Source organism: Acomys russatus, chromosome 16, assembly GCF_903995435.1.
Source record: "Acomys russatus chromosome 16, mAcoRus1.1, whole genome shotgun sequence".
Taxonomy (NCBI): Eukaryota; Metazoa; Chordata; class Mammalia; order Rodentia; family Muridae; genus Acomys; species Acomys russatus.
Window position 1 is genome coordinate 15798360 of NC_067152.1, and position 23104 is coordinate 15821463.

Consider the following 23104-nt stretch of genomic DNA (forward strand, 5'->3'; position numbering starts at 1 on the left):
CTGAGCTGCACTCCAGCAGGACTTAGGCCCTGGTGTGTGTGTGTGTGTGTGTGTGTGTGTGTGTGTGTGTGTGTGTGTGTGTGTGTGTTTGTGTGTGTGTGCGCGCGCGCTAAGGATACCCCCTCCCTTGCTACAGTTCATCTGTAGAGTGGCCCAAAATTTGAACCTGGTGGTCTTGCCGGAGCTCAGACCGGCGGGGGGGGGGGGGGGGCATCATGTCGTTCCACCTTCACCTCCCAGGCCCAGCTTGGTGGCCTCCACTGCCTGCCGCCCGGCCCCTCGAGCCTCACGTGACTTCCTGAAGGCCCCAGGGCGCCGCCCCTCCTGTCCAGTTTCGATTCCTTCCTTGCTGCTTCCCGAGCGCGGCGCGGTGGTGTCTACCGCGGTCCCTTTGCGTCTCGTCGGGTGCCCCCAGGAGCGCGATGGCCGAGCTCTTCCCGTTGGCCGAGGAGCTGTCTTGCTCCATCTGCCTGGAGCCCTTCAAGGAACCCGTCACTACCCCGTGCGGCCACAACTTCTGCAGGTCCTGCCTGGATGAGACGTGGGTCATCCAGGGCCCGCCGTACCGGTGCCCGCAGTGCCGCACCGTGTACCAGGTGCGCCCGCAGCTGCACAAGAACACGGTGCTGTGCGCGGTGGTGGAGCAGTTCTTGCAGGCGGAGCAGGCGCGGACCCCCGTGGAAGACTGGGCTCTGCCCGACCGCTCCGTCGCTTCCAGCTCAGCCACCCAGGTGGCCTGCGACCATTGCCTGAAGGAGGTCGCGGTGAAGACGTGCCTCGTGTGCATGGCCTCTTTCTGCCAGGAGCACTTGCGACCACACTTCGACAGCCCAGCCTTCCAGGACCACCCCCTGCAGCCACCGGTCCGGGACCTGCTGCGCCGCAAATGTTCCCAGCACAACCGTCTTCGGGAATTGTTTTGCCCAGAGCATGCCGAGTGCATCTGCCACATCTGCCTGGTAGAGCACAAGGCCTGCTCCCCTACACTCCTGAGCCAGGCCAGCGCCGACCTGGAGGTAGGGATTGGCTGGTGGGGGTGTAGAGGACAACTTTAGGGCCCGCTGAATTGTGGAAAGGGCCCACTCAGAGTTTCTCTGTAGTATCAATGGGTTGCTAGAGGAGATAGCCATTGCTGAGCTAGAGTTTCCCATCCCTTAACAAGATCTCATGGCCCTAAGGCTCCATGGTCGTTATCTGTTAGTTGAGCAGTAGGGGGGCGGGCAATCCCCACAGAGCAAGCAGAGAGCAAAGAGATTTTATATATAGCCTCCCCCAACCCCAGCCCCAGCCATTGCTTGCTTTCTCCAAGCCTCTCATGTCTATTTTACATAGCAGACAACTGAAGGCGCAGGGAAGGGTGTCTGCCACACGCCTGTGTTTGTCCAGTGGTGTTTAATATGTTTTGAATATTATTTATGAGCCGTGGGAGTTACCTTTGCGCTCCCTCCAGATCCTGGCCGCATGCAAAAGCGGTATGCTCTTAGTTCATTCCACAGTTCAGGAAAACGGGCCCAAGAGAAGTTCTTAGCTGAGCTGGGAATCAGGCTGCTTTGACTCACAGTTTCTAGTTCCTTGTTCCCCTGAAGACCAGACTGATGTCCACATCTGGTGAGTCCAGAGAATGGAGCATTCTTGGAGGCTTGAGGTCATGAGTAACAGAAACCTGTGTTAATCTGGAGAGTTCTAAAGATAGGGAGTGTAGGCAGATCTCCTGGAGTCTCTGCTTGTGACCTACTGGGAAAGCCTGCACTGTTGTACCACAGTTTTGGTTTCTGCTTTGTTTTGTTTTTTGGTTTTTCAAGACAAGGTCTCTTTGTTAGCCTTGGCTGTCCTGGACTCTGTTTGTAGTCCAGGCTGGACTCGAACTCACAGTTATCTGCCTGCCTCTGCCTCCCGAGTGCTGGGATTAAAGGCGTGTGCCACCACGCCCGGCCTGTGTTGTTGGGTTTTTTGTTTTGTTTTGTTTTGTTTTTTGTTAATGGAGTCCTGGCTGTCCTGGAACTCATCCTGTAGATCAGGCTGGCTTCAAGCTCACTGGGACCCTCCTGCCTCTGCTTCCCAAGTGCTGGGATTAAAGGCATGCACCACAGGCTGGTGTAGTCCTTTTTGCTTTGTGAAATTGACCGGGGATTCGGCCTCTGGACCTGGGTCCACTTTGATAAAGACAGGAAGTGGGTCGGGGGTTCAGGGTTCCTAAGGGCCCTTCCAGGCTTGCAATGAATTTAGTGGCTTGCTTTAGAGGGTCCTGTCTTCTGTTCCTGTCTTCCCACAATGGACTCAAGACGGAAGCTGCCTGTCTTTGCCACGTTTATCAACGTGCGATCAGATCTCACACGTCTGTTTAAGTTGAGGCCTGTCCCAATCTTGTGAAAGGACCCGTAAGCCTGGGTGAGGCCGGCAAGCTTTGCAGTAGTGCCAGGACCAGGATTCCAGCTCCTCTTCCTCTTGCCACAGCCCTTCCCTGGCCTTGCGTGCCTTCTCTGGGTCTTAGCCATGTTCCTCAGGACATTTTCCTCCTGAGTCTCGGCACCTGGATCTATGGGGACATCTTTTGAGTTCACCTCTTCAGTACACCCCATGTGGGTGCGGACACATCTGACGCTACCAGTTCTAGGAGAAAGTCTGTCCCCCCCCTCGCACCCCCTGCCTTTGGAGCCTGGAGCTCTCTGCTTTGTCCAGCTAGCGTTTGGCTTGAAGCAAGTCACTACAGATCTCTGCTTTAGATTCAGACCCACCTGGGAAGTGCTTCCGAGACACAATCCAGTGTCTGTGTCAAGAGTCCCGGCGCATACAGGGTTCCTAACCAGATTCCATGCCAAATCTGTGTTTTAAATCCTGACCCTGCTCGTAGCTTCCAGCTGCAAAATGGAAAAATGGGGGACAGGGTGGTGCTAGTCTCTGGTTATGGTGAGCAGTGGGCAAAGCTCATGCCTATAATTTTGGCACTTGGGAGGCGTAGGCAAATAGATCATCATGAGTTTGAGACCAGCCTGGACTATATAGTTTGAGGCCAGCTACAGGGTGAGACTTTGATCGAACAATAACAACAAAAAACCAGAGGCCATCAAGATGTCTCAGCTGGGAAAGGTGTTTGTTACCAAGGCTGTGACCGGTTTTGATCTCTGGGACCTATATGGTAGAAAGAGAACCAACCCCAGCTAGTTGTCCTCTGACATGGCATCCATATGCATGTGATGATGCCTGCAGACGCTTACACAAATAAATAGCAAAAAAAAAAAAAAAAAAATTGTTTTAGCGGAGTATGGGGCGCATGCCTTTAATCCCAGCACCAGGGAGGCAGAGGCAGGTGGATCCCTATGAGTTAGAGGCCAGCCTGGTCTAGAAGGCAAGTCCAGGCCAGCCAGCCAAGGCCACACAGAGAAAGCCTGTCTGGAAAAACAAAAAAACAAAAACAGAACAAAAAAGTTTTTGTCTTAAATAAGAGAGAAAGTAGACGAGGCAGTCTATAAAAAGCAACTTTGTGCAAAAGTCTCTATTTAGGTTACTACCATTTCTGCTATTGGGCCTGGGTAGATGGGAGTACTCCGTGCTCTGAGGCAGCCCTAGGCAGGACAAACTGTCCTGATGGTCTCTGTCTCAGTCAATGGCACTTGCTAGTGATCCCTGCTGTGGGAACCTGGCTTCTGAGAAATACGAATTCACCAAGGCAGAAGTAAGTGGGGGGGGGGGGGGGGGGGGGAGGGCTCCCTAGCCTGGCCTGAGCCTCTGCTCCCTTTCAGCCTTTTTGCCTGGAGCTGTAGTGAATGGCCATTCCTGCTGATTTTTTAATCCCTGTAAGCAGGATTCCCCCTGCCGGCCTTCGTGTTCAGGCTCTTTTTCAGCCCAGCTGTTGCTCTTGCTGTTTCAGGACCAGAACCTGGCAATGCTTGCTCAGTCTTAAGCTAGTTTGGGGGGTGCCGACTCCGAAATCCACTCGCTCCCACGTGGAGAACCCAGGTCCTTGGCCTGCGGTAACGTCTCCCAAACATCGAAAGGATCTCTGTCCTTGATCAGTGGACTGTTATCACCCTCCAAGTCCTTGGACTGCTTCTCTTTGGTTTGGAGTGGGGTGGAGCGGACCCCCATCCACAGTGAGGTGGACTGTTCTCTGTGTTTTGTTAGTGTCAGATAGACCTTTCCACGGGGAGGCTCACAGTGCGATTCTGGAAGTGGGCCCATTGCTAGCACCTGCCTCTTCTCGAGTCTCTTCTAGCTCAGGGAGGCAGGATGTGCCTGGGTTTGCCCTTTGACCCAAATCTATCTCAGCCACTGTTCGAGGCCTAGGGGGAGGGCTGTGTCCCAGAGGTTGAGTCAACCATCCCTGACCTGGGCTTTCTGGCTAGAGTTTGTGCTGTCTTGATCTCTGTGTCTGGCCCTTACGTGTGACAGATGACCGTTTAAATCCAGCCCCAGGGGCCTCTGATGGAGTAGAGGAAGTAGGGTGGGGGGTGAGTAGAAGGGAGGCTACTGTGTCTTGAGTTACTTGGTTACGGGAAGGAAATGGTTTTTTGTGTGTGTTTCATAGAAATCCCTAGCATACACAGTTTGGTCACGTGCCTATAGGTTTAGTACCAGAACCTTAGCAGTGCCAGATACTAACAATGTGGTCTTGGGTGAGTCACCTGATGCTTCTGCCCCTCCAAGTCCTTCTGTAAAGATTGAGCAATGTCTACTTTCAGGCATTGCTCGGGGCTTTAAGAAGTTAATAGGGGTCAGGGTCTGGAGAGTGCCTGGTGTGTGTGTGAGCACTTCAGAACAGCTCCCATTACGGCTGTGGGAGTGCCCTAGTCTCTGCACACCACCATCCCATCTTAGCAGGGACATAGGAGACATTGGAGGTGGCTAAGAGCCAGACGGTTTTGAATCAGCTTAGCTGTTTCAGGTCCTGGTGGCCACCTTATCCTGATTCCCAGCCCTTGGTGACTCTCTGCCTTGCTGGAGCTGACAAGGCCTTCACCTAGCTTCCTGCCACGGTTGGAAGTGGCCCCTGGGAAGGAGAGCCTTGAGTGTTGGGCTCCTTCGCTGGGTCCCCCACTTCTCCTGGAAACTCCACTGTTTTGTTAGCTTTCCAGCACCTTGTAGAAATGGCTTTACTTTGCTATTTTTGTCTGCTTTCATGGTTGTGTGCTGTGGTAGGGCGAGTGACCTTACCCGCTATCACAGAAGCAGCTGTTCCAGGTCATTATGTCTCTGGGAGCTCGGCCACGCGCTGTCCCCCTTTCTTGGATTTCATGAGCTGTAGACTGAGTAGCAGGAAAAGAAATGTGTTAGAAGCTGACATTTAGTATGACCTGAGGCAGACCTGAGCTCTCTCTGAGCATGGAGCTGGCATCATTAGTCTTTTTATTTATTTATTTATTTTTGGTTTTTCAAGACAGGGTTTCTCTGTGTTAGCCTTGGCTGTCCTGTACTCACTTTGTAAACCAGGCTGATCTTGAACTCACAGTGATCTGCTTGCCTCTGCCTCCCTGATGCTGGGATTAAAGGCATGTGCCACCACGCCCAGCTTACATCGTTAGTCTTAACCCCGCTGTAGCCTCCTACCCAGTGGTATCTGTTCATGGCTGAGGAAGTAGGCGGAAGACACATTGCTGGGAACAGGATTTCAAACACAGTCATCTTGGTTTCAGGATTTAACATTTCTATATTGCCTCCATAGAGGGAGAAAGGGAAGCATCAATTTCAAGAAGCACAGGGTAGGTAGAAGGACCAGTGGATGGATGGAGAGAGTGGTCCTCAGTGTGGGGGGCTAAGACACTAGGCTAAAGAGGGGCTCTCTCACCCTGTGTGTTTCCCCTACAGAACAAACTGAGGCATAAACTCACCATCATGTACAGTCACATCAATGGGGCAAACAAAGCGCTGGAGGACGTGAGAGCCAAGGGGCAGAGTGTGCAGGTGAGTAAGTGACTCCCCGGACTTCTTCAGAGGGTGCAGGCATAGTTGTGATCTGGACCGGCCTGGCAATATTCAACACTTAGAATCCAAACAAAGGTGGAAGGAGAGAATTGACGCTACGGAGTTGACCTCTGACCTCCAAACTCATGCTGTGGTACTTGCTTTCTCCCCCAAAAGTAAATAAAAATGTAAGAAAAAGTAAATAGGACATCTTTACTTTGTGCATCTTTAATTCCAGCATTCAGGTACTAGAGACAGCCGAGTCTCTGAGTTCTAGGCTAGCTGACACTACAGAGTGAGACTTGACCTAAGAAGAAGGAGGAGAAGAAAAAAAATAAAATAAAATGTCTCAGGGAGAATTCTCCTGCCTCTTCCAGAAGCTGGGGTCTTCCCTGTCTTTTTTTTTTTTTTTTTTTTTTTTTGAGACAGGGTTTCTCTGTGTAGCCTTGGCTGTCCTGGACTCGCTTTGTAGACGAGGCTGGCCTCGAACTCACAGCGATCCGCCTGCCTCTGCCTCCCGAGTGCTGGGATTAAAGGCATGCGCCACCACGTCCGGCTTTTTTTTTTTGTGTTTTGAAACAGGATCTCTCTGTGTTATCTTTGGCTGTCCTGGGCTTGCTTTGTAGACCAGGCTAGCCTTGAACTCCCAGTGATCCACCTGCCTCTGCCTCCTGAGTGCTGGGATTAAAGACATATGCCACCACGCCCAGCTAGGTCTTCCCTGTCTTGTCTTGTTTCTGTCTTTCCCTCCTGTACCATTTTTTCCATCTGTAATAGGGCCGTTGTTGTTGGACTCAGGACCCACCCTGCTACCTCAGGATGCTCTCACTCTTGTTTTAAGTACATCTGCAAAGACCCTTGTTCTAACAGAGCCAGGTGTTCACAGTCTCTACGGTGTGGGGGGATCTTTTGGCTATCTGAAATCAGCTCATAGGATGTACAGGAAAAAACACTAAGAAGGAAGTATCATATACTAGCCGTGGACATGCTGCCATGCTAATCACTGGAAGATTTGTTATCCATTTTTTAAAAATATTAAATTACCTTTAATTTTATTTTTCTCTTTACCTTTAACTTTAAAAAAAGATTAACTTATTATGTATACAATGTTCTGCCTGCACGTACACCTGCAGGCCACAAGACCAGATCTCATTGTAGATGGTTGTGAGCCACTATGTGGTTGCTGGGAATTGAACTCAGTACTTCTGCAAGAATAACCAGTGCTCTTTTTTTTTTTTAGAACAACCAGTGCTCTTAACCTCTAAGCCATCTCTCCAGCCCTTACCTTTAATTTTTAAAACATGCATTTTATGTGTATGGGTGTTATGCCTCTTTGTATGTCTGTGTATATATGCATGCCTGGTGCTTGTGGAGATCCCCTGGGACTGGAGTTATAGATAGTTAGGAGCTGCCATGTGGGTGCTGAGAATCGAACTTGTGTCCTCTAGAAGAGCAGCCAGTGTTCTTAATCAATTACCTTTATACTGAAAGAAAAGAGCTTGATTCAAGAAGAAAAAAGAAAAAAAAAAAACTGTTGCTGAGCTGCAGCACCCACTTTCCCGTGGCAACTGTGGCTTCATTGGGGTCTGGGTTCTGATACCAGCACTATCACGGACTGGCCCATGTGGTGGATCTGCAAGCCTTAATTTCCTACTAGCACAGTGGAATCACAACTCCTCTGAGGAGATTTTGAGACCCACAGGGTGAAGGTAGAATTATGAATATTGGTTGGTGAGCTGACTAAACTCCTAGGATGAAGACCCCTCCAAATGCAAAAACTTAAGGTAGCTAATTTTGTTTAGTTTAACAGCCTAAAGCCCGCATGTGACTAACTGTTTTGTTTGTTTTGGTTTTGGTTTTGGTTTTGGTTTTTCAAGACAGGGTTTCTCTGTGCCTGGCTGTTCTGGAACTCTCTGTAGACCAGGCTGACCTCAAAGCCACAGAGATCCGCCTGCCTTTGTCTCCCAAGTGCTGGGATCGAAGGTATGTGACACCACGCCTGGCTCACATGACTAAATCTCCCCCCCCGCCCCCCCCACCCCAAGACAGAGTTTCTCTGTGTGACAGCTCTGGCTGTCCTGGACTCTCTTTGTAGACCAGGCTGGCCTCGAACTCACAGAGATCCACCTGCCTCTGCCTCCCGAGTGCTGGGATTAAAGGCGTGCGCCACCAGGTACTGAAGAGCAAAGGAAGAGGCTGGCAGAGCCAGGATTGCACAGTCTGTAATATATTAAGGATTAGGTAGACAAGAGGGTTTCTGAGCTCCAAGGCAGGAGAATGGTATGTGTGTGCATGAGGAGGCCCATGGCTAGTAATAATTATGACCAAACTAAATTCATGCCAAGCTGGATCCTTACACTGGCCCAGCCTTACCTGCTTTCTCTAGTCTGTGAAAAAGGGAAGAAGATGAAAGACACTGGCAACCAGCAATTTCCTCTTATGCCATCAGTGTGCTCTCTGTTACACACACTACTGTTTTGTTTTGTTTTGTTTTGCTGGCCTCGAACTCGGATCTGCCTGCCTCTGGCTCCCTGAGTGCTGGGGATTACAGGCATGCACGCCTGCTCCATGCTGCACATACTACTTCTAGCCTTGCCTCAGTGGAAGAAATTTAGCTACCCTGGCCAAGCCTAGATGCAGGGGAGTCTGGGAAATGTAGTCCGGGAAGCTGCACGCCCAGATGATGCTCCTCCAGGGGTGTTCTCTTACTAAAGAGAACAGGAGGAAATGAACACTGAAAGATATTGGTGTTTATAAGGGGAGGTAGAACGGAGGGTTGGATAAAGAGTTGAGGGTCAGTGAAATGGCTCAGCTTGCTGCACAAGCCTGAAAACTTGGGTTTGATTCCTCAGGACCCAGAGTGGAAGAAAGCCAACTCCTTGTAGGTGTACTTCTCCCGGCACTCCCCTCCCCCCCACCCCCGCCCCCAGACACAGTTTTTCTGTCCTGGCTTTGTAGGCGTACTTTTTAAAAATTATTTTTATTTTGGTTTCCTTAAATCTCTTTCTTCTTATTCACCCCAATCCCTTTCAACACCTCAACACCAGGTAAGAGAGAGAGGTTATTAGGGAGAAGGGGCGTAGTTCTTTTTGGCTCCTTCCTGCTGTTTAGGGTTGTAGGTTCTTTGGGGCAGTACCACTCTCTGCTTCAGGCTGTCCTCTGACCTTGTCACACAGCATCAACAGAAGCCAGAAGGGAAGCACCAACCCCCGCCCCCTCCACCTCCCAGGTCTCTCTTGGTTTGGCATTTATTCCGCTGGCAAAGATCACACACACTCTCACGAGGCAGTTACAAGCTATGGACAAATAGGAGCAGCCCCCATATCCCACACCTGGGATTAGAACAAAAACATTTACATATAATCCAAAATTTCTACAACTCCTTAAAATTGTCCTCTGACCTCCACATTTGCATGTGGGGGTGTGTGCACACGATAATGGTGGTGATGGTGATAAATTTACCATTTTTTATTTTTATTTTATGTGCATTATTTTTTGATTGCATGCGTGTCTGTGTGAGAGTGTTGGATCCTGGAGTTACAGACAGTGGCTAGCTGCCATGTGAGTGCTAGGATTTGAACCCAGGTCCTCTAGAAGGTGCTCTTAACTGCTGAGCCATCTCTCCACTTTTTCAAAAGTTGAATTTCAGGCTGCGTGTGGTGGCCCAAACCTTTAATCCCAGCGCTTAGGAAGCAGAGGCAGGTGGATCGATGTGAGTTCGAGGCCAGCCTGGTTCACAAAATAAGTCTAGGTCACTCAAGACTACACAGAGAAATCCTGTTTCAAAAGACAAACAAACAAAAAACAAAACACACACACACACACGCACGCACACACACACACACACCAAAAGTTGAATTTCAGCCAGGTGTGGTGGCACACATCTGTAATCCCAGCACTCAGGAGGCAGAGGCAGTAGGATCTCTGTGTGTTTGAGGCTAGCCTGATCTACAAAGTGATTCTAGGGCAGCCAAAGCTACACAGAGAAACCCTGTCTCGAGAAACCACCCTCCCAAAAAAAAATTGAATTCCATTCTTTTTGTGTGCATTGCATATTTTTGTTTGTCATGATTCTGGACTATTGAGGTTACCCAATATGTTTATTCAGAAACATGACTGTTGAAACAACACTGCCTACCAGAAACATCCCAGACACCCAGCTTATTTAAAACTAATTTGAACAACGTGAAATGAGCTATGTGAACCTTGAACCCATGATCTCATGCATGCTAGGTAATCACTCTGCACTGAACTATACTCCCAACCCCTGAAACTAATTTTAGTAATGCATCTTATTTAATTCAGTGTGTCTAAAATGTTATTTTGATGTATTTTTATCTATCTATCTATCTATCTATTTATCTATCTATATATATCTATATTATATTTTTTTATTGTTTTATTTTTTATTTTTATTTTTGGTGGTACTGGGGATTGAACCTAAGTCCTTGTGCTTGCTCTACCAGTAAGCTGACTCTAGCCTAATAAAAAGTATTAATGAAATATTTTACATTTTTTCTCTTGGTATCAAGTCTTTGACATCCAGTGTCTACTCATAAATAATGACACATTTCTCTTTTCCTTTCCTTTTGTTTTTTTGAGACAGGGTTTCTCTGTGTAGCTCTGGATGTCCTGGAACTCACTAGATAGACCAGACTAGTCTCGAAATCCACCTGCCTTTGCCTCTCAAGTGCTGGGATTAAAGGCATGCACTACCTCCGCTCAGCTGACTTGACACATTTCAGATGCTTAGAAGCTACACATAGCACTCAAAAAGAGAGTTCCAGACAATGATTATATTTAAGAGATTTTTGGAGACTGTTTCATTTTTTCTTTTTAAAATTTACTGGAAACTGCCTTTGACGAAATTAATATCCCCAGTGCATTCCCACCTCTGTTGTTTTTAACAAAAATCTCAATCTTTTGATTTTACCAACAAAGACTTGGGAGCCAGATGCTGGGGTAAAAGCCTGCTAGCTCAGAGAGGCAGAGAAAGTACCCAGCTGACCTTCCTACTCAGCCAGTGTCCCAGGAGGAATGACCCCTCTCTCCCTTTCCTTTAAACTGAATGTGTCTCTCTACCCATCCTCCTGACTTCCTCTTAAGCTCTATGGTTTTGTTTTGTTTTCCTATGTTCACTTCCTGTCAACTGGTTGCTTGCTCCACCTCTTGATCTATGGTTGACTTTATGTAATCCTGTTTACAATATTCAAACAGAAATCTCTTAGATCAAAGGTGTCCTAGCCGGGTGCTGTGGCGCACACCTTTAATCCCAGCACTCGGGAGGCAGAGGCAGGTGGATCTTTGTGAGTTCGAGGCCAGCCTGGTCTACAAAGCAAGTCCAAGATAGCCAAGGCTACACAGAGAAAACGTATCTCGAAAAACAAGAACAAACAAACAAAAAAAGATGTGTTCAGCCGGGCGTGGTGGTGCACGCCTTTAATCCCACACTCGGGAGGCAGAGGCAGGTGGATCGCTGTGAGTTCGAGGCCAGCCTGGTCTACAAAGTGAGTCCAGGATGGCCAAGGCTACACAGAGAAACCCTGTTTCGAAATACCGAAAAAAAAAAAAAGATGTGTTCTAGGGTTGAGCCATACCACAACTAGAAACAGGTTTTTCCAATAATCAATGCAATCTCCAGGTTTACAGTGTGATCAAATACCCTGCAACACACCGATGTTTCTACCTTTTTTTTTTTTTTAAGATTTATTTATTTATTTATTACATATTGCATATACAATGTTCAGCCTGCATGTACACCTGCAGGCCATAAGAGGACATTAGATCCCATTATAGATGGTTGTGAGCCACCATGTGGTTGCTGGGAATTGAACTTAGGACCTCTGGAAGAGCAGCCAGTGCTCTTAACCTCTGAGCCATCTCTCCAGCCCATACCTTTTTTTTTTTTTTTTTTTTTTTTTTGTTTGTTTGTTTTTTGAGACAGGGTCTCTCTGTAGCCTTGGCTGTCCTGGACTCACTTTGTAGACCAGGCTGGCTTCGACCTCACAGATCCACCTGCCTCTGCCTCCCGAGTGCTGAGATTAAAGGCCTGTGCCACCACACCCGGCTCGATGTTTCTACCTTATCATACCTAAACTCCAAGGTGTAGCTACCATCTTGAATTGTTCATTCATTCCCATGTGTTTATATATGTATGCATTTTTGTGTGTGTGCGCGCGTTTCCATTTCTTAGTAGCAGACACCACTATTCTGTTAATATGCTTTGTGTGAACAGAATCTAACCGCTTCTTCTGCTTATGTAGTTTTCCCTTGTGGAGATGAACCCACATGTACCCCCAGTTTATTGTTTGATATTCTATCTTATGATCAGTTCTCAGTCTTTGCATCACGTCTCTCCTTTGTTCAGGTTCTCCACCCCCACGTCCATAGTCTTACTATATTATATTGCCCAGGCTAGCCACAAACACCCTCCTGCCTCAGTCTCCAGAGAAACTCTGGTAATAGACATATGCCACAGTGACTAGCTCACTTTTTTTTTTTTTAAAGATTTAAAGGCTGGGTGTGGTGGCACACACCTTTAATCCCAGCACTCGGGAGGCAGAGGCAGGTGGATCGCTGTGAGCTCGAGGCCAGCCTGGTCTACAAACTGAGTCCAAGGCAGCTAAGGCTAACACAGAGAGAAACCCTGTCTTGAAAAACCAAAAAAAAAAAAAAAAGAAAAAAAGAAAAAAAAGATTTATTTATTTACTTATTTATGTATATGAGTACTTTGTGTGTACAACTGCATGCCGGAAGAGGGCATCAGATCACAGTATAGATGGCTCTGAGCTACCATGTGGTTGCTGGGAATTGAACTCAGGACCTATGGAAGAGCAAGCGGTGCTATTAACCCCTGAGCCATCTCTCCAGCCCAAGTAGCTCATTTTTTGCTGTTTCAAACTTCCTAGGAATTGGGGTTGCTGGGTCTTGGGGTGTGAACACTTCGAGATGGACAGGACGCTGCCACGTGGCTTGCCCCTCCCCTCCTCATCCCCACCCCCACCCCGGTCATCCCCCAGAGTGGCACCACGAAGTGTCCCTGGTGCTCCCCTCTGACCCCAACACTGGAGTACAGCCTTCACCAAATCTGACAGGAGCCCCTCCCTCTTGGCCTGGTAGGAGTCTATGACCAGGAAGACAGACCAACTGAGACAAGAGTATATGGAGATGAAGGCCGTCATCGACGCCGCGGAGACCAGCTCCATGCGGAAGATGAAGGAGGAAGAGAAGAGAGTCTGTGCAAAGATTGACACCATCCACCAGGTTCTTCTCAAGAAGAAGAGCGAGATGCAGAATCTGAAGGCAGAAGTTGAGCTCATCCTGGGCAAAGGGGACGAGTTTGAGTTTCTGGAGGTGAGTCGTGTCAAGGGTGCCACTGCGTTTGTGTGTGTTCTGCCCAGCATCCCGCTGCGCTTGTGTGTGTTCTGCCCAGCATCCCAGAGTCCACAGTAGGCTGGACCTCAAGGAGTAGGGACTGGTTTTGTTTTGTTTTTCTTTTTTTTTTTGGTTTTTCGAGACAGGGTTTCTCGGTGTAGCCTTGGCTGTCCTGGACTCCCTTTGTAGACCAGGCTGGCCTCGAACTCACAGCGATCCGCCTGCCTCTGCCTCCCAAGTGCTGGGATTAAAGGCGTGCGCCACCATGCCCGGCTTTGTTTTGTTTTTCAAGACAGGGTTTCCCTGTGTAGCCCTGGCTGGCCTGGATTCCCTTAGTAGACCAGGTTGGCATCAAACTCACAGAGATCCACCTGCCTCTGCCTCCTGAGTTCTGGGCTTCAAGGTGTGCTCACCAGGTCCGGCAAGTTTAGAGGCTTTGGAGATCCTCTGATTAATATCTTACTTGTCCCCTTGCCTCATCATCTGGGCGTGGCTTTCCACCTGCAGGCTGGGCTATATTGACTTTGGAGTGCAGGATTGTTTTCCAAGTGCACCTGGCTACTGGCAGAATTTAGTTCCTTGGGGCTGTAGATGAGGTGTACACTTTCTTGCTGGCTGTCAGCTGAGGCCTTTCCCCCAACTTGGCAGCGTGTGTTTCCTCAAGCCAGCAAAAACATTGCTTCCTCTAGGAAGGCCTGTGTTCCTCTGTGAAGGTCTCTCACCCAGTGGAGTCTGGCCCACCCAGGATAATCGTCCTTTCGGTTAATTATTTCAACTGGTTTGATGTCTTCTTTGTTCTTGTGGCTTCCTTCTCTGTCCCTTGTAGTTTGTTGTCAATCATGTCCTTTCCTATTGACCTTGTACTCAAAGGGATGGTCATAAAGGGTGTGTATAAGAGGAGACTCTTGGGACCATCTTGGTGTGTCCCTCATGGTCCTCCCTCACATGGTCCCTGGAAGCACTGTCTTCCTGCTTTGTCTGGCACGCTGTGTGTCTTAGCGTGGTCCATGAATGAGGAGGTCCTTGCTATCCAGACTTGGTCTTCTCTCAAGCTCATCTCTTTGCCAATACCCTTTGTCCATGCCTTGTGCTCTGACCACAGCAGGCCCTATCTATTCATTCCGTAGGTGGAGCACTGAGTGGGAGCACCATGTTGGTCTCCTCTGCCCAGTAGATTATGTCCTTTTTCCAGAGCCACCTCCTTGGGTCCCACTGTTACAGAGTATTAGTGTTGTAGAGTATTACCCTCCCCCAATCCACCCCACCATCACCACAGGACCGAGCCTGTCCTGTGCAGGGCGGGGATCTCTGTGAACTCCCTAGTCTAGTCTCCCAAGGACCCAGATTCCCTGCACAATACGGGAGTCATGGGACTTCCTCTGCCTCTGATGCCTACTGGTACCTAGGTGGAGGTGTTATGCTGTTCCCAGGAGCTCATTCCTGGGCCTGAGAGCTGCTGAGTTCTCTGAGAGAGGATTCAAAATTTCCCATCTGAGCTCCCTTGGTTCCGGGGCACTCCAGTTAGTGAACAAGCTTTCCAACTTCAGTGATACTTCCACTCCATAGAAGGCCGTTCTGGCTCAGGCTCATATGCTTGAGACATCCCCGCTCATCATCAGACTTTTGGTTAGGGCGTCTTTGGGGAGGAGGGTCTTGTATCTCTTGGGAGGAGAGGAAGAGCTCCAGAGCTTGTCCATTGTGTCTGTGCCTCTCATGGGCACAATTGCTGGCAAGCCACTTGCTGCATCTAGACCTCTTTCCTGCTCTGTAAGAGAAGTGACCTGAGGTCCTTCCGGCTCCAGTTCTTAAACTGCTGGTGACCTTGGGCTTGTGACTGAAACAGGCAGTTGGACTCCTTGTTGACAAAGGAAACATCTGTGGGCTTGATGAGGATGGAGCCTGGGTCCTGGCGCCTGTGCTTAACACCTTGGCTTGTTCCAGAAAGCTGCGAAGTTGCAAGGAGTGTCAACGAAACCAGTGTACATCCCAAAGGTAGACCTAGACTCTGAGCTGATCAAGGGGATCTACCAGGGTGCAGTGGACCTCAAGGCTGAGCTGAAGCTTTCCCTCAAGCAGCTACAGGAGAAGGCTGAGGAGCCCTCCGCCTCAGGTAACAACAGCGATCCAACTCACACAGCCCCCTTTGAACATTTTTATTTTGAGGCAGAATCTTTGTTTTTGTTGTTTGTTTGTTTGTTTGTTTTTGAGGCAGAGTCTATTATGTAGCTCTGAGTGTTTTGCTATGTGACCTCAAACTCATAAAGATCCAGCCTTTACCTTCCAAGTGCTGAGATTAAAGGTGTGTGTCACCGCAGGGTGGGGGTGTTACAGGCCTGTGATCCCAGCACTCCGGGAGGCCTAGGCAGGCAGATCTCCATGAGTTCAAGGCCAGCCTGGTCTACAAATGGAGTCTAGGACAGTCGAGGCTACACAGAGAAACCAACATAAATAAATAAATAAAGTTTTTGTGCTACCATATCTGGCATTAAAGAAGGATCTTGCCAAGTTGTCTAGGCAGGCCTTGAGTTTGCAGTCTTCCAGCCTCAGGCTGCTGGGTAACCGGGATTACAGGAATAGACCGTTAGATGTTCCAGTTTTGTAAGGCGCCTGTGTTTGGTCTGTTGCTGTGATAAAATATCCAGATAAAAGCAAATTAAAGGAGAAAGGGTTTCTTTTAGTTCACAATTCAAGTCATCTACCGTCATGGCAGGGAGTCAAGGCAGCTGAGCCTGAAGCAGCCGATCACACGACACCTGCAGTCTGGTCACGTGACATGTGCGGTCTTTTTCGTTTGTTGTTTTTTGAGACAAGGTTTCTCTGTGTGGCCTTGGCTGTCCTAGAATCGCTTTGTAGACCAGGTTGGCCTCAAACTTGCAACGATCTACCTGCCTCTGCCTCCCAAGTGCTGGGATTAAAGGGATGCGCCACCACGCCTGGCTTCACGTGCAGTCTTAAGAGTAATAAGTGTATGCACATTAGTGCTGAGCTTGATTTCTCCATTCTGTACAGTCTGGCGTCCCAGTCAAGGAAGAGTACACCCCGAGTGGGTGGGTCCTCCCACCTCAGTAGGAAATTTGATAATCCCTCACAGGCATTTGTTTGTTTGTTTGTTTGATCGGTTTGTTTTTCTTATTTTGGGTGTTTTGAGGCAGAGTTTCTCTGTGTAGCCTTGCCTGTCCTGGGCTCACTTTTGTAGACCAGGCTGACCTCAAACTCACAGAGATCCGCCTGCCTCTGCCCCCTGAGTGTTGGAATTCAAGGTGTGCACCACCACCATGCCCGGCTAACATTCTCACTTTTAAAAAATAAAACACATTTATTTATTTATTTTGTATGTATGCATGTATGTGTAATTGTATGGACGTGTCCACCATGACATAGGGGTTGGGGTCAGAGGACAAATAATGGGGGTTGGCTTTCTTCCACTGAGTGGGTCCTGGGGATTGAACTCAGCTTTGGCAGCAAGCTCCTTTACTCACAAAGCCATCTTGACAGACTTTAGGGTAGGAGCCTTTTCTTTTGGGATCCTTTACATACGTGTCATTTTACTGTTCCTTGAGACCCGCTGCTGTCTCCCTCCCTGACCTCTGGTGATGGCTGGGGCCAGGCCTGTTATCAGAAGCTGTCCCACAGCGCTGAGGACAGAGCCTGGCACATTTGTAAAATCCTTGTCGAGTAACCCAGGGGATGGCCCTGAACTTCATGGGCCAACCCAGTGTCCTTGCAGAGGGGCTTCGGAAACATGTACAAATGAAGCGCCTCTGTGGAAGGTTCTGGAAGTACTTCACATGGGGGTAAATCTCTGAGTGACTAGACTGCCGAGAGAGGAAAGAAAGAACCAGTGGACAAGAGATTGATATTGGCCTACCTTCCACTCCATACCAGACACTTCGACTTCATTCAGGAGTCTTATCAGCCATCATCAACTTGGTGTTCTCCTTCATTGTATGGCCCAAGAAACCAGAGGAATCCCAGTGCTGGGCGCTGGTGGAGGAGGCTTTCCCCCAGTTGTGCTTTAAGCAGCGAAGAGAAGGAACAAATGGAACAAACGGAGTCGTCCTCCTAATACTTTACTTCTGTCTCTAGCAAATGACTGGGTGGGATGGTGAGTGGGAGGACTGTCCGAGTGGATGTTCTGACCTTTCTTGGAGTCAATGGGGAGGACCACGTACAGCTGGATGCTTTTTTTTTGGCACAGGTGATGTGGGGGACCATGGTAAGGAGTCTGCGTCCAAACCAACACGCCCTACGAAGAAAACACCACGTAAGTAGCCCCCTCTCTGGTGTCATCTCCCTGGTGTCAGTGTGGCTGTGGCAGACAGGTGCTTGGTTGAGATCATCCCAGGGCCTGCTGAAGCTTTTAGACGGTCATGGCCCATCCCAAGTTTCACAGGAGCCTCAACTGGAGAAAAGTTTAGCAACAGGGCCAGGCAGGTGCTTCAGTGGGGCAGGAAAAGTGACTTTTATCCCACACTGGCTGTGTGGGATTGGAAAGTTGCCAAGTCTGCCATGTGACTGAGGGACATTTGTCAGATAAGTGTGCTCTCTTCCCTGCTTACCTTAAGGCACTCTGCTGTTGCAGCATCGTTTCTCCATCTTTCTTTTTCTGTGTATCTTCAGTGTGGGTGCCTGTGTGGAAGTGAGAAGTCAAGCTTGGGTATCAGTCCTTCCCTTCCACCGTGTTTGAGACAGGGCCTCTTGTTGGCCGTGGCAGGCGCCAGGCTTGCTGGCCTGAAGGCTTCTGGGGATTCTCCCGTGATGGCCAGCCATCATCTTGCTGTATAATTTCTGGGATTACAATGCATGCTACCCCATTGAGCATTATCTGGGGTCAGGTCCCCACACTTATGTGACAAGTGCTGCGTTCACTGAGTCATCTCCCCAGTCCTGTCCTTCTCACTCCTTCCCCCCCTCCCCACCCCATTGCCCTCTCCCACTGAGCCTTAGAAAATGTTTTCCTAATTGTCCCTACTAGCGAAAATTCGATTCTACACATGTATAATATAGTGGTTCATTTATAAAAAGAATAAGCAGTAAGCAGGGCATGGTGGCACTCGGGAGGCAGAGGCTGGTAGATCCCTGTAAGTTTGAGGCCAGCCTGGTCCACAGAGTGATTCCAGGACAGCCAGGCCTATGTAGAGAGATCCTGTCTCAGAAAGGTTTTCCTTTTCTGTGGGCTGTAAAAAGAACACTTAAAAAATATTTATTTATTTATGTATGTATATAAGCACTCTATTGCATGTATGCCTGCATGACGGAAGAGAGCATCAGATAGAAGAGGGCATCAGATCATATTACAGATGGTTGTGAGGCACCATGTGGTTGTTGGGAATTGAACTCAGGACCTTTGGATGAGCAGTCACTGCTCTTAACCACTGAGCCATCTCTCCAGCCCCAAGAACACTTTTTATACCCCGCACCTCAAGCATTAGATTTTTACCCCTGCTCCCCTCCCTCCAACACTGTGATGGTGTCGCTGTCATTGGGAATGTGGGCATGAGGTTGGGAAAGAATAGTGTGAATCTCCTTGTCCCTCTCATTTGGAAAATAATGCCAATCGAGACGGCGGGAGGATGGCAAGTGAGGTGGCCCCTGGACACACTGGTTGTGAGCACAGGCAAGCTGGGACTGTTGCCCCAAGGTCGGTATGAAGTGGCACCAAGGCAGCTGATGTTAGTTGTACCTGGTGAGTGAGAGGATTCCGGGTGAGCTTCACTGCTTGTTGCTTGTTTATTTTGTGTGGGTTGTCTTCAGCAAACCACCGTTGGGTATTGTTCTCTCTGTGGACTAGAACACCTGGTGACAGTGTGCTTGTAGAAGGAGGCGAGCCCTGGGGAAGACAGGATGTCTTTAAGCACTATTGTTAATACTTAACCAGGACTGGTTTTTTTTCTCTCTGACTTCTTTTTTTTTTTTGCCAAAAAGTTAAATACATTTTGACAAATGAATTCCCTGTTACAATTACCCAAATTAATGTAAACACTTCCTAGAAAAGTCTTTTGTATTTCCTAATAGACGGTCTATACCATCCATGACCCTGGTGGGAGTGCCCCTACTTGTAGATGTGTTATCAACCACTGCCTTATATGTCATCCTTCCTTGGTTTTTCGTTTTGTTTTTGTCTTGGTTTTTTGAGACAGGGTTTCTCTGTGTGGCCTTGGCTGTCCTGGACTCGCTTTGTAGGTCAAGCTGGCCTCGAATTTACAATGATAGCCTGCCTCTGCCCTTGCTGGGATTAAAGGCATGCACCACCACGCCCACCTCCTTCCTTAGTTTGTATGAGTCAAATGCATGCTGATGAATGCTAGTATTGGTCTTTTGTGTGGGGCACTGCGCTTTAAAATATCTCAATCCTAAAATCTTTCTTTTGTAGAGGAAAAGAAGACCAAGAAAACCCGTAAGTCATGCATTTGTGTATCTTTTTGTTTTCCTGACTTGTTTGAGCTTAGAGCTAAGGTGGGCAGCAACAGTTGACCTGTTTTAACAAGGGTTCTGCGATGGAGCCATTCTCACAGATGTATGCTGGGAAGGCGGGCAGGGATGAGCAGAGAGATGAGGCCCAGTGTAAGACAGACAGAGAGCTTTATCAGATCTCACTTGTGTGGCCCTGGCTGGTCAGATGTGTTTGTGGAAGCTGACAGTCATCTTGGAAGGGGAGAGAAATCTAGTCCCCTATGTCATATTGCTCTTTGTGTTTGTCCTCCCTCACCTCCCAGCTGGTGCTGCTGGCCCTACCCTCTCCTCTTCCTCATCCAACAAGCTTCCCACCTTTGGAGCTCCGGGACAGACAATGGATTTTAAAACAACCAACCCCGATGGTGAGTTGTTGAGGACAAGTGCCAGGCAAGTATTTACCATTTGTCCCGAGTTTGTCTTCTTAAGTACCACTCTCCGTTTCCTCTTCTAGCCACACCCAAAGCCAACGCCCCACAGCCAAACTCTACAGCACTCAAGGCTAAGATACTAGAAAACTTCTTAACCAAGTCTAGAGCCGAGCTCCTGGAGTGTGAGTAGCTCGGCTATGTGGATGGAAGAGTGGGTGGGTGGCTAAATGCATACATGGATGGCAGATGAATAGATGGGCAAGTGGGTGGCTGGGTGGGTGGATGAACAGACAGACGATTGGGTGGTCAGTGCATCAGTAGGTAGCTAAATGGGTAGATAAATGATGATATGTGTATTTGAGTGGGTGTTGGGGTAGATGAATGGCTAGTTAGATGAGTGGGTGGGTGGGTAGACAGATGGCCAGTTAGATGAGTGGGTGGATGGGTAGACAGATGGCCAGTTAGATGAGTGGGTGGGTGGGTAGACAAATGGCTAGTTAGGTGAGTGGGTGGGTGGGTAGACAGATGGCTAGTTAGGTGAGTGGGTGGGTGGGTAGACAGATGGCTAGTTAGGTGAGTGGGTGGGTGGGTAGACAGATGGCTAGTTAGGTGAGTGGGTGGGTGGGTAGACAGATGGCTAGTTAGGTGAGTGGGTGGATGGGTAGACAGATGGCTAGTTAGATGAGTGGGTGGGTGGGTAGACAGATGGCTAGTTAGGTGAGGGGGTGGGTGGGTAGACAGATGGCTAGTTAGGTGAGTGGGTGGGTGGGTAGACAGATGGCTAGTTAGGTGAGGGGGTGGGTGGGTAGACAGATGGCCAGTTAGGTGAGTGGGTGGGTGGGTAGACAGATGGCCAGTTAGATGAGTGGGTGGGTGGGTAGACAGATGGCTAGTTAGATGAGTGGGTGGGTGGGTAGACAGATGGCCAGTTAGATGAGTGGGTGGATGGGTAGACAGATGGCTAGTTAGATGAGTGGGTGGCAAGTACCACGCTGGGCGGTGGTGGCGCACGCCTTTAATCCCAGCACTCGGGAGGCAGAGGCAGGTGAATCCCTGTGAGTTCAAGGCCAGCCTGGTCTACAGTTGAGTCCAGGACAGCCAAGGCTACACAGAGAAACCCTGTCTCGGAAAACCAAAAAGAAAAAGAAAAGTGCAATTACCTTGGGCCCTTTGTCATTGGTTCTCTGGGGGATGTTTTCTCAGATTTCGTTAAAGTCATCTTCGACTACAATACCGCCCACAACAAAGTGGCTCTCACGGACAACTACACCACCGCTTCTGTGGCTGATGTGCCCCAGCACTACCGCTCCCATCCCCAGAGGTTCACCTACTGCTCTCAGGTGCTGGGGCTGCACTGCTACAAGAAAGGCATCCACTACTGGGAGGTGGAACTACAGAAGAACAACTTCTGCGGCGTCGGCGTCTGCTATGGCAGCATGGATCGGCAGGGCCCTGAGAGCCGACTGGGCCGGAACCCCAACTCGTGGTGTGTGGAGTGGTTCAACAACAAGATCTCCGCCTGGCACAACAACGTGGAGAAAACCCTGCCCCCCACCAAGGCCACGCGGGTTGGCGTGCTTCTCAACTGTGACCACGGCTTTGTGATTTTCTTTGCTGCCACTGAAAAGCTCTATCCGATGTACAAGTTCAAGGTGGACTTTACTGAAGCTCTGTACCCAGCCTTCTGGGTGTTCTCTGCGGGCACCACACTCTCCATCTGCTCCTCCAAGTAGGCAAGCCTCTAAGCCAGCCACAGACACTTGGCCTTGCTGGGAAATATCCAAGACTTGGCGGGGGGGAAAAAAGTGCGGTAGGAGGGACTGTCCGAAAAAGGAGTCCCCAGCAGATAGGAGATTGGGAGGGAAGCCAGGGAGGGGACAGAGGGAGTAAAAGGGGGAGATTTGGCTCAGAAAGGGGTGGGGTAATTGTCTTGTGGGTAGGAAGAATATCTACCTCCTGATGGCCCTGAGGGCAGGTTGACCTCCTCCCAGTGTTCTGGGAAATCTCTAAGCCGCTAGCCACTTGGGTGGAGCCTCAGAGAGTAAAATCATTAGTGTTCCTGTTGTCTTACAGAAAAATCTATAGCCATGCTCTTTCTTTTCCTTTTTTCTGTTTTTTTTTTTTTCCTCTGGAGACAAGGTTTCTCTGTGTAGCCTTGGCTGTCCTGGACTCTTTGTAGACCAGGTTGGCCTCGAACTCACAGCAATCCGCCTGCCTCTGCCTCCCGAGTGCTGGGACTAAAGGTGTGCACCACCAATGCCTGATATCATGTTCTTTCTCAGGTGACAGATGTCCACCCTGTTTTGCTCTCTGGGGTAGCCTTCGGACCTTCCTGCTTTGATTATGTTCTTAAAAAAAAAAAAAAAAAAAAAGCCAGGTATAGTGGTGCATGCTTTTAATTCTAGTATTTAAGAAGCAGAAGCAGGCGCATCTTTATGAGTCTGAGGCCACCTTGGTCTACATAGTAGGTTTCAGGACAGCTAAAGCTACATAGTATGGCCCTGTCACCACAAAACAAACAAACAAACAAAAACCTCTTATTGAGTTCAGTGTATATATTATCTCTTTGGTGCTGGGAATTGAATCTGGGGCCTTGCTCGACTTTTTTTTTTTTTTTTTTTTTTTTGGTTTTTCGAGACAGGGTTTCTCTGTGTAGCCTTGGCCAGCCTGGACTCACTTTGTAGATCAGGCTGACCTCAAACTCACAGCGATCTGCCTGCCTCTGCCTCCCGAGTGCTGGGATTAAAGGCGTGCGCCACCACGCCCAGCCCTTGCTCGACTCTTGAGCATCACCCCTACTCTGAATTTCCATATGACCCTTTCTATAGGAACCTTCTATAGCTAAGGCTTCAGGCTCTGCTCTGGATCAGCCTGTGTTGATTTTTGTCAACATAACCCAGACCTGGTTGAGATGGGAGTCTCTCCCTTCCCAAGGGACATCTCTCCAGGGACCTGTTGACTGTGACCACACAGTTAGAGTCCTCTCTTCCTATATAGCCTTGGCTGGC

The 23104-nt window shown here is 49.0% G+C and overlaps 1 protein-coding gene across 1 annotated transcript; it reads left to right on the forward strand.

Moving 5' to 3' along the window:
• Positions 1–328: 328 nt before the first annotated feature.
• Trim25 (tripartite motif containing 25) lies at positions 329–21890 on the forward strand. The gene is made up of 9 exons (XM_051158270.1): positions 329–1016; positions 5803–5898; positions 13018–13251; positions 15214–15408; positions 17494–17536; positions 19646–19669; positions 19989–20090; positions 20180–20278; positions 21300–21890. The coding sequence occupies exons 1-9, from the start codon at positions 423–425 to the stop codon at positions 21827–21829; spliced, it is 1917 nt and encodes a 638-aa protein (XP_051014227.1). The 5' UTR covers positions 329–422; the 3' UTR covers positions 21830–21890.
• The last annotated feature ends 1214 nt before the right edge of the window (positions 21891–23104 follow it).

Coding starts and splice junctions, on each gene's coding strand:
- Trim25 (XM_051158270.1), top strand. CDS start 423: ATGGCCGAGCTCTTCCCGTTGGCCGAGGAGCTGTCTTGCTCCATCTGC. Junction 17,537..19,645: donor CCCTACGAAGAAAACACCAC/GTAAGTAGCCCC, acceptor TTTCTTTTGTAG/AGGAAAAGAAGACCAAGAAA. Junction 20,091..20,179: donor TAAAACAACCAACCCCGATG/GTGAGTTGTTGA, acceptor TTCCTCTTCTAG/CCACACCCAAAGCCAACGCC.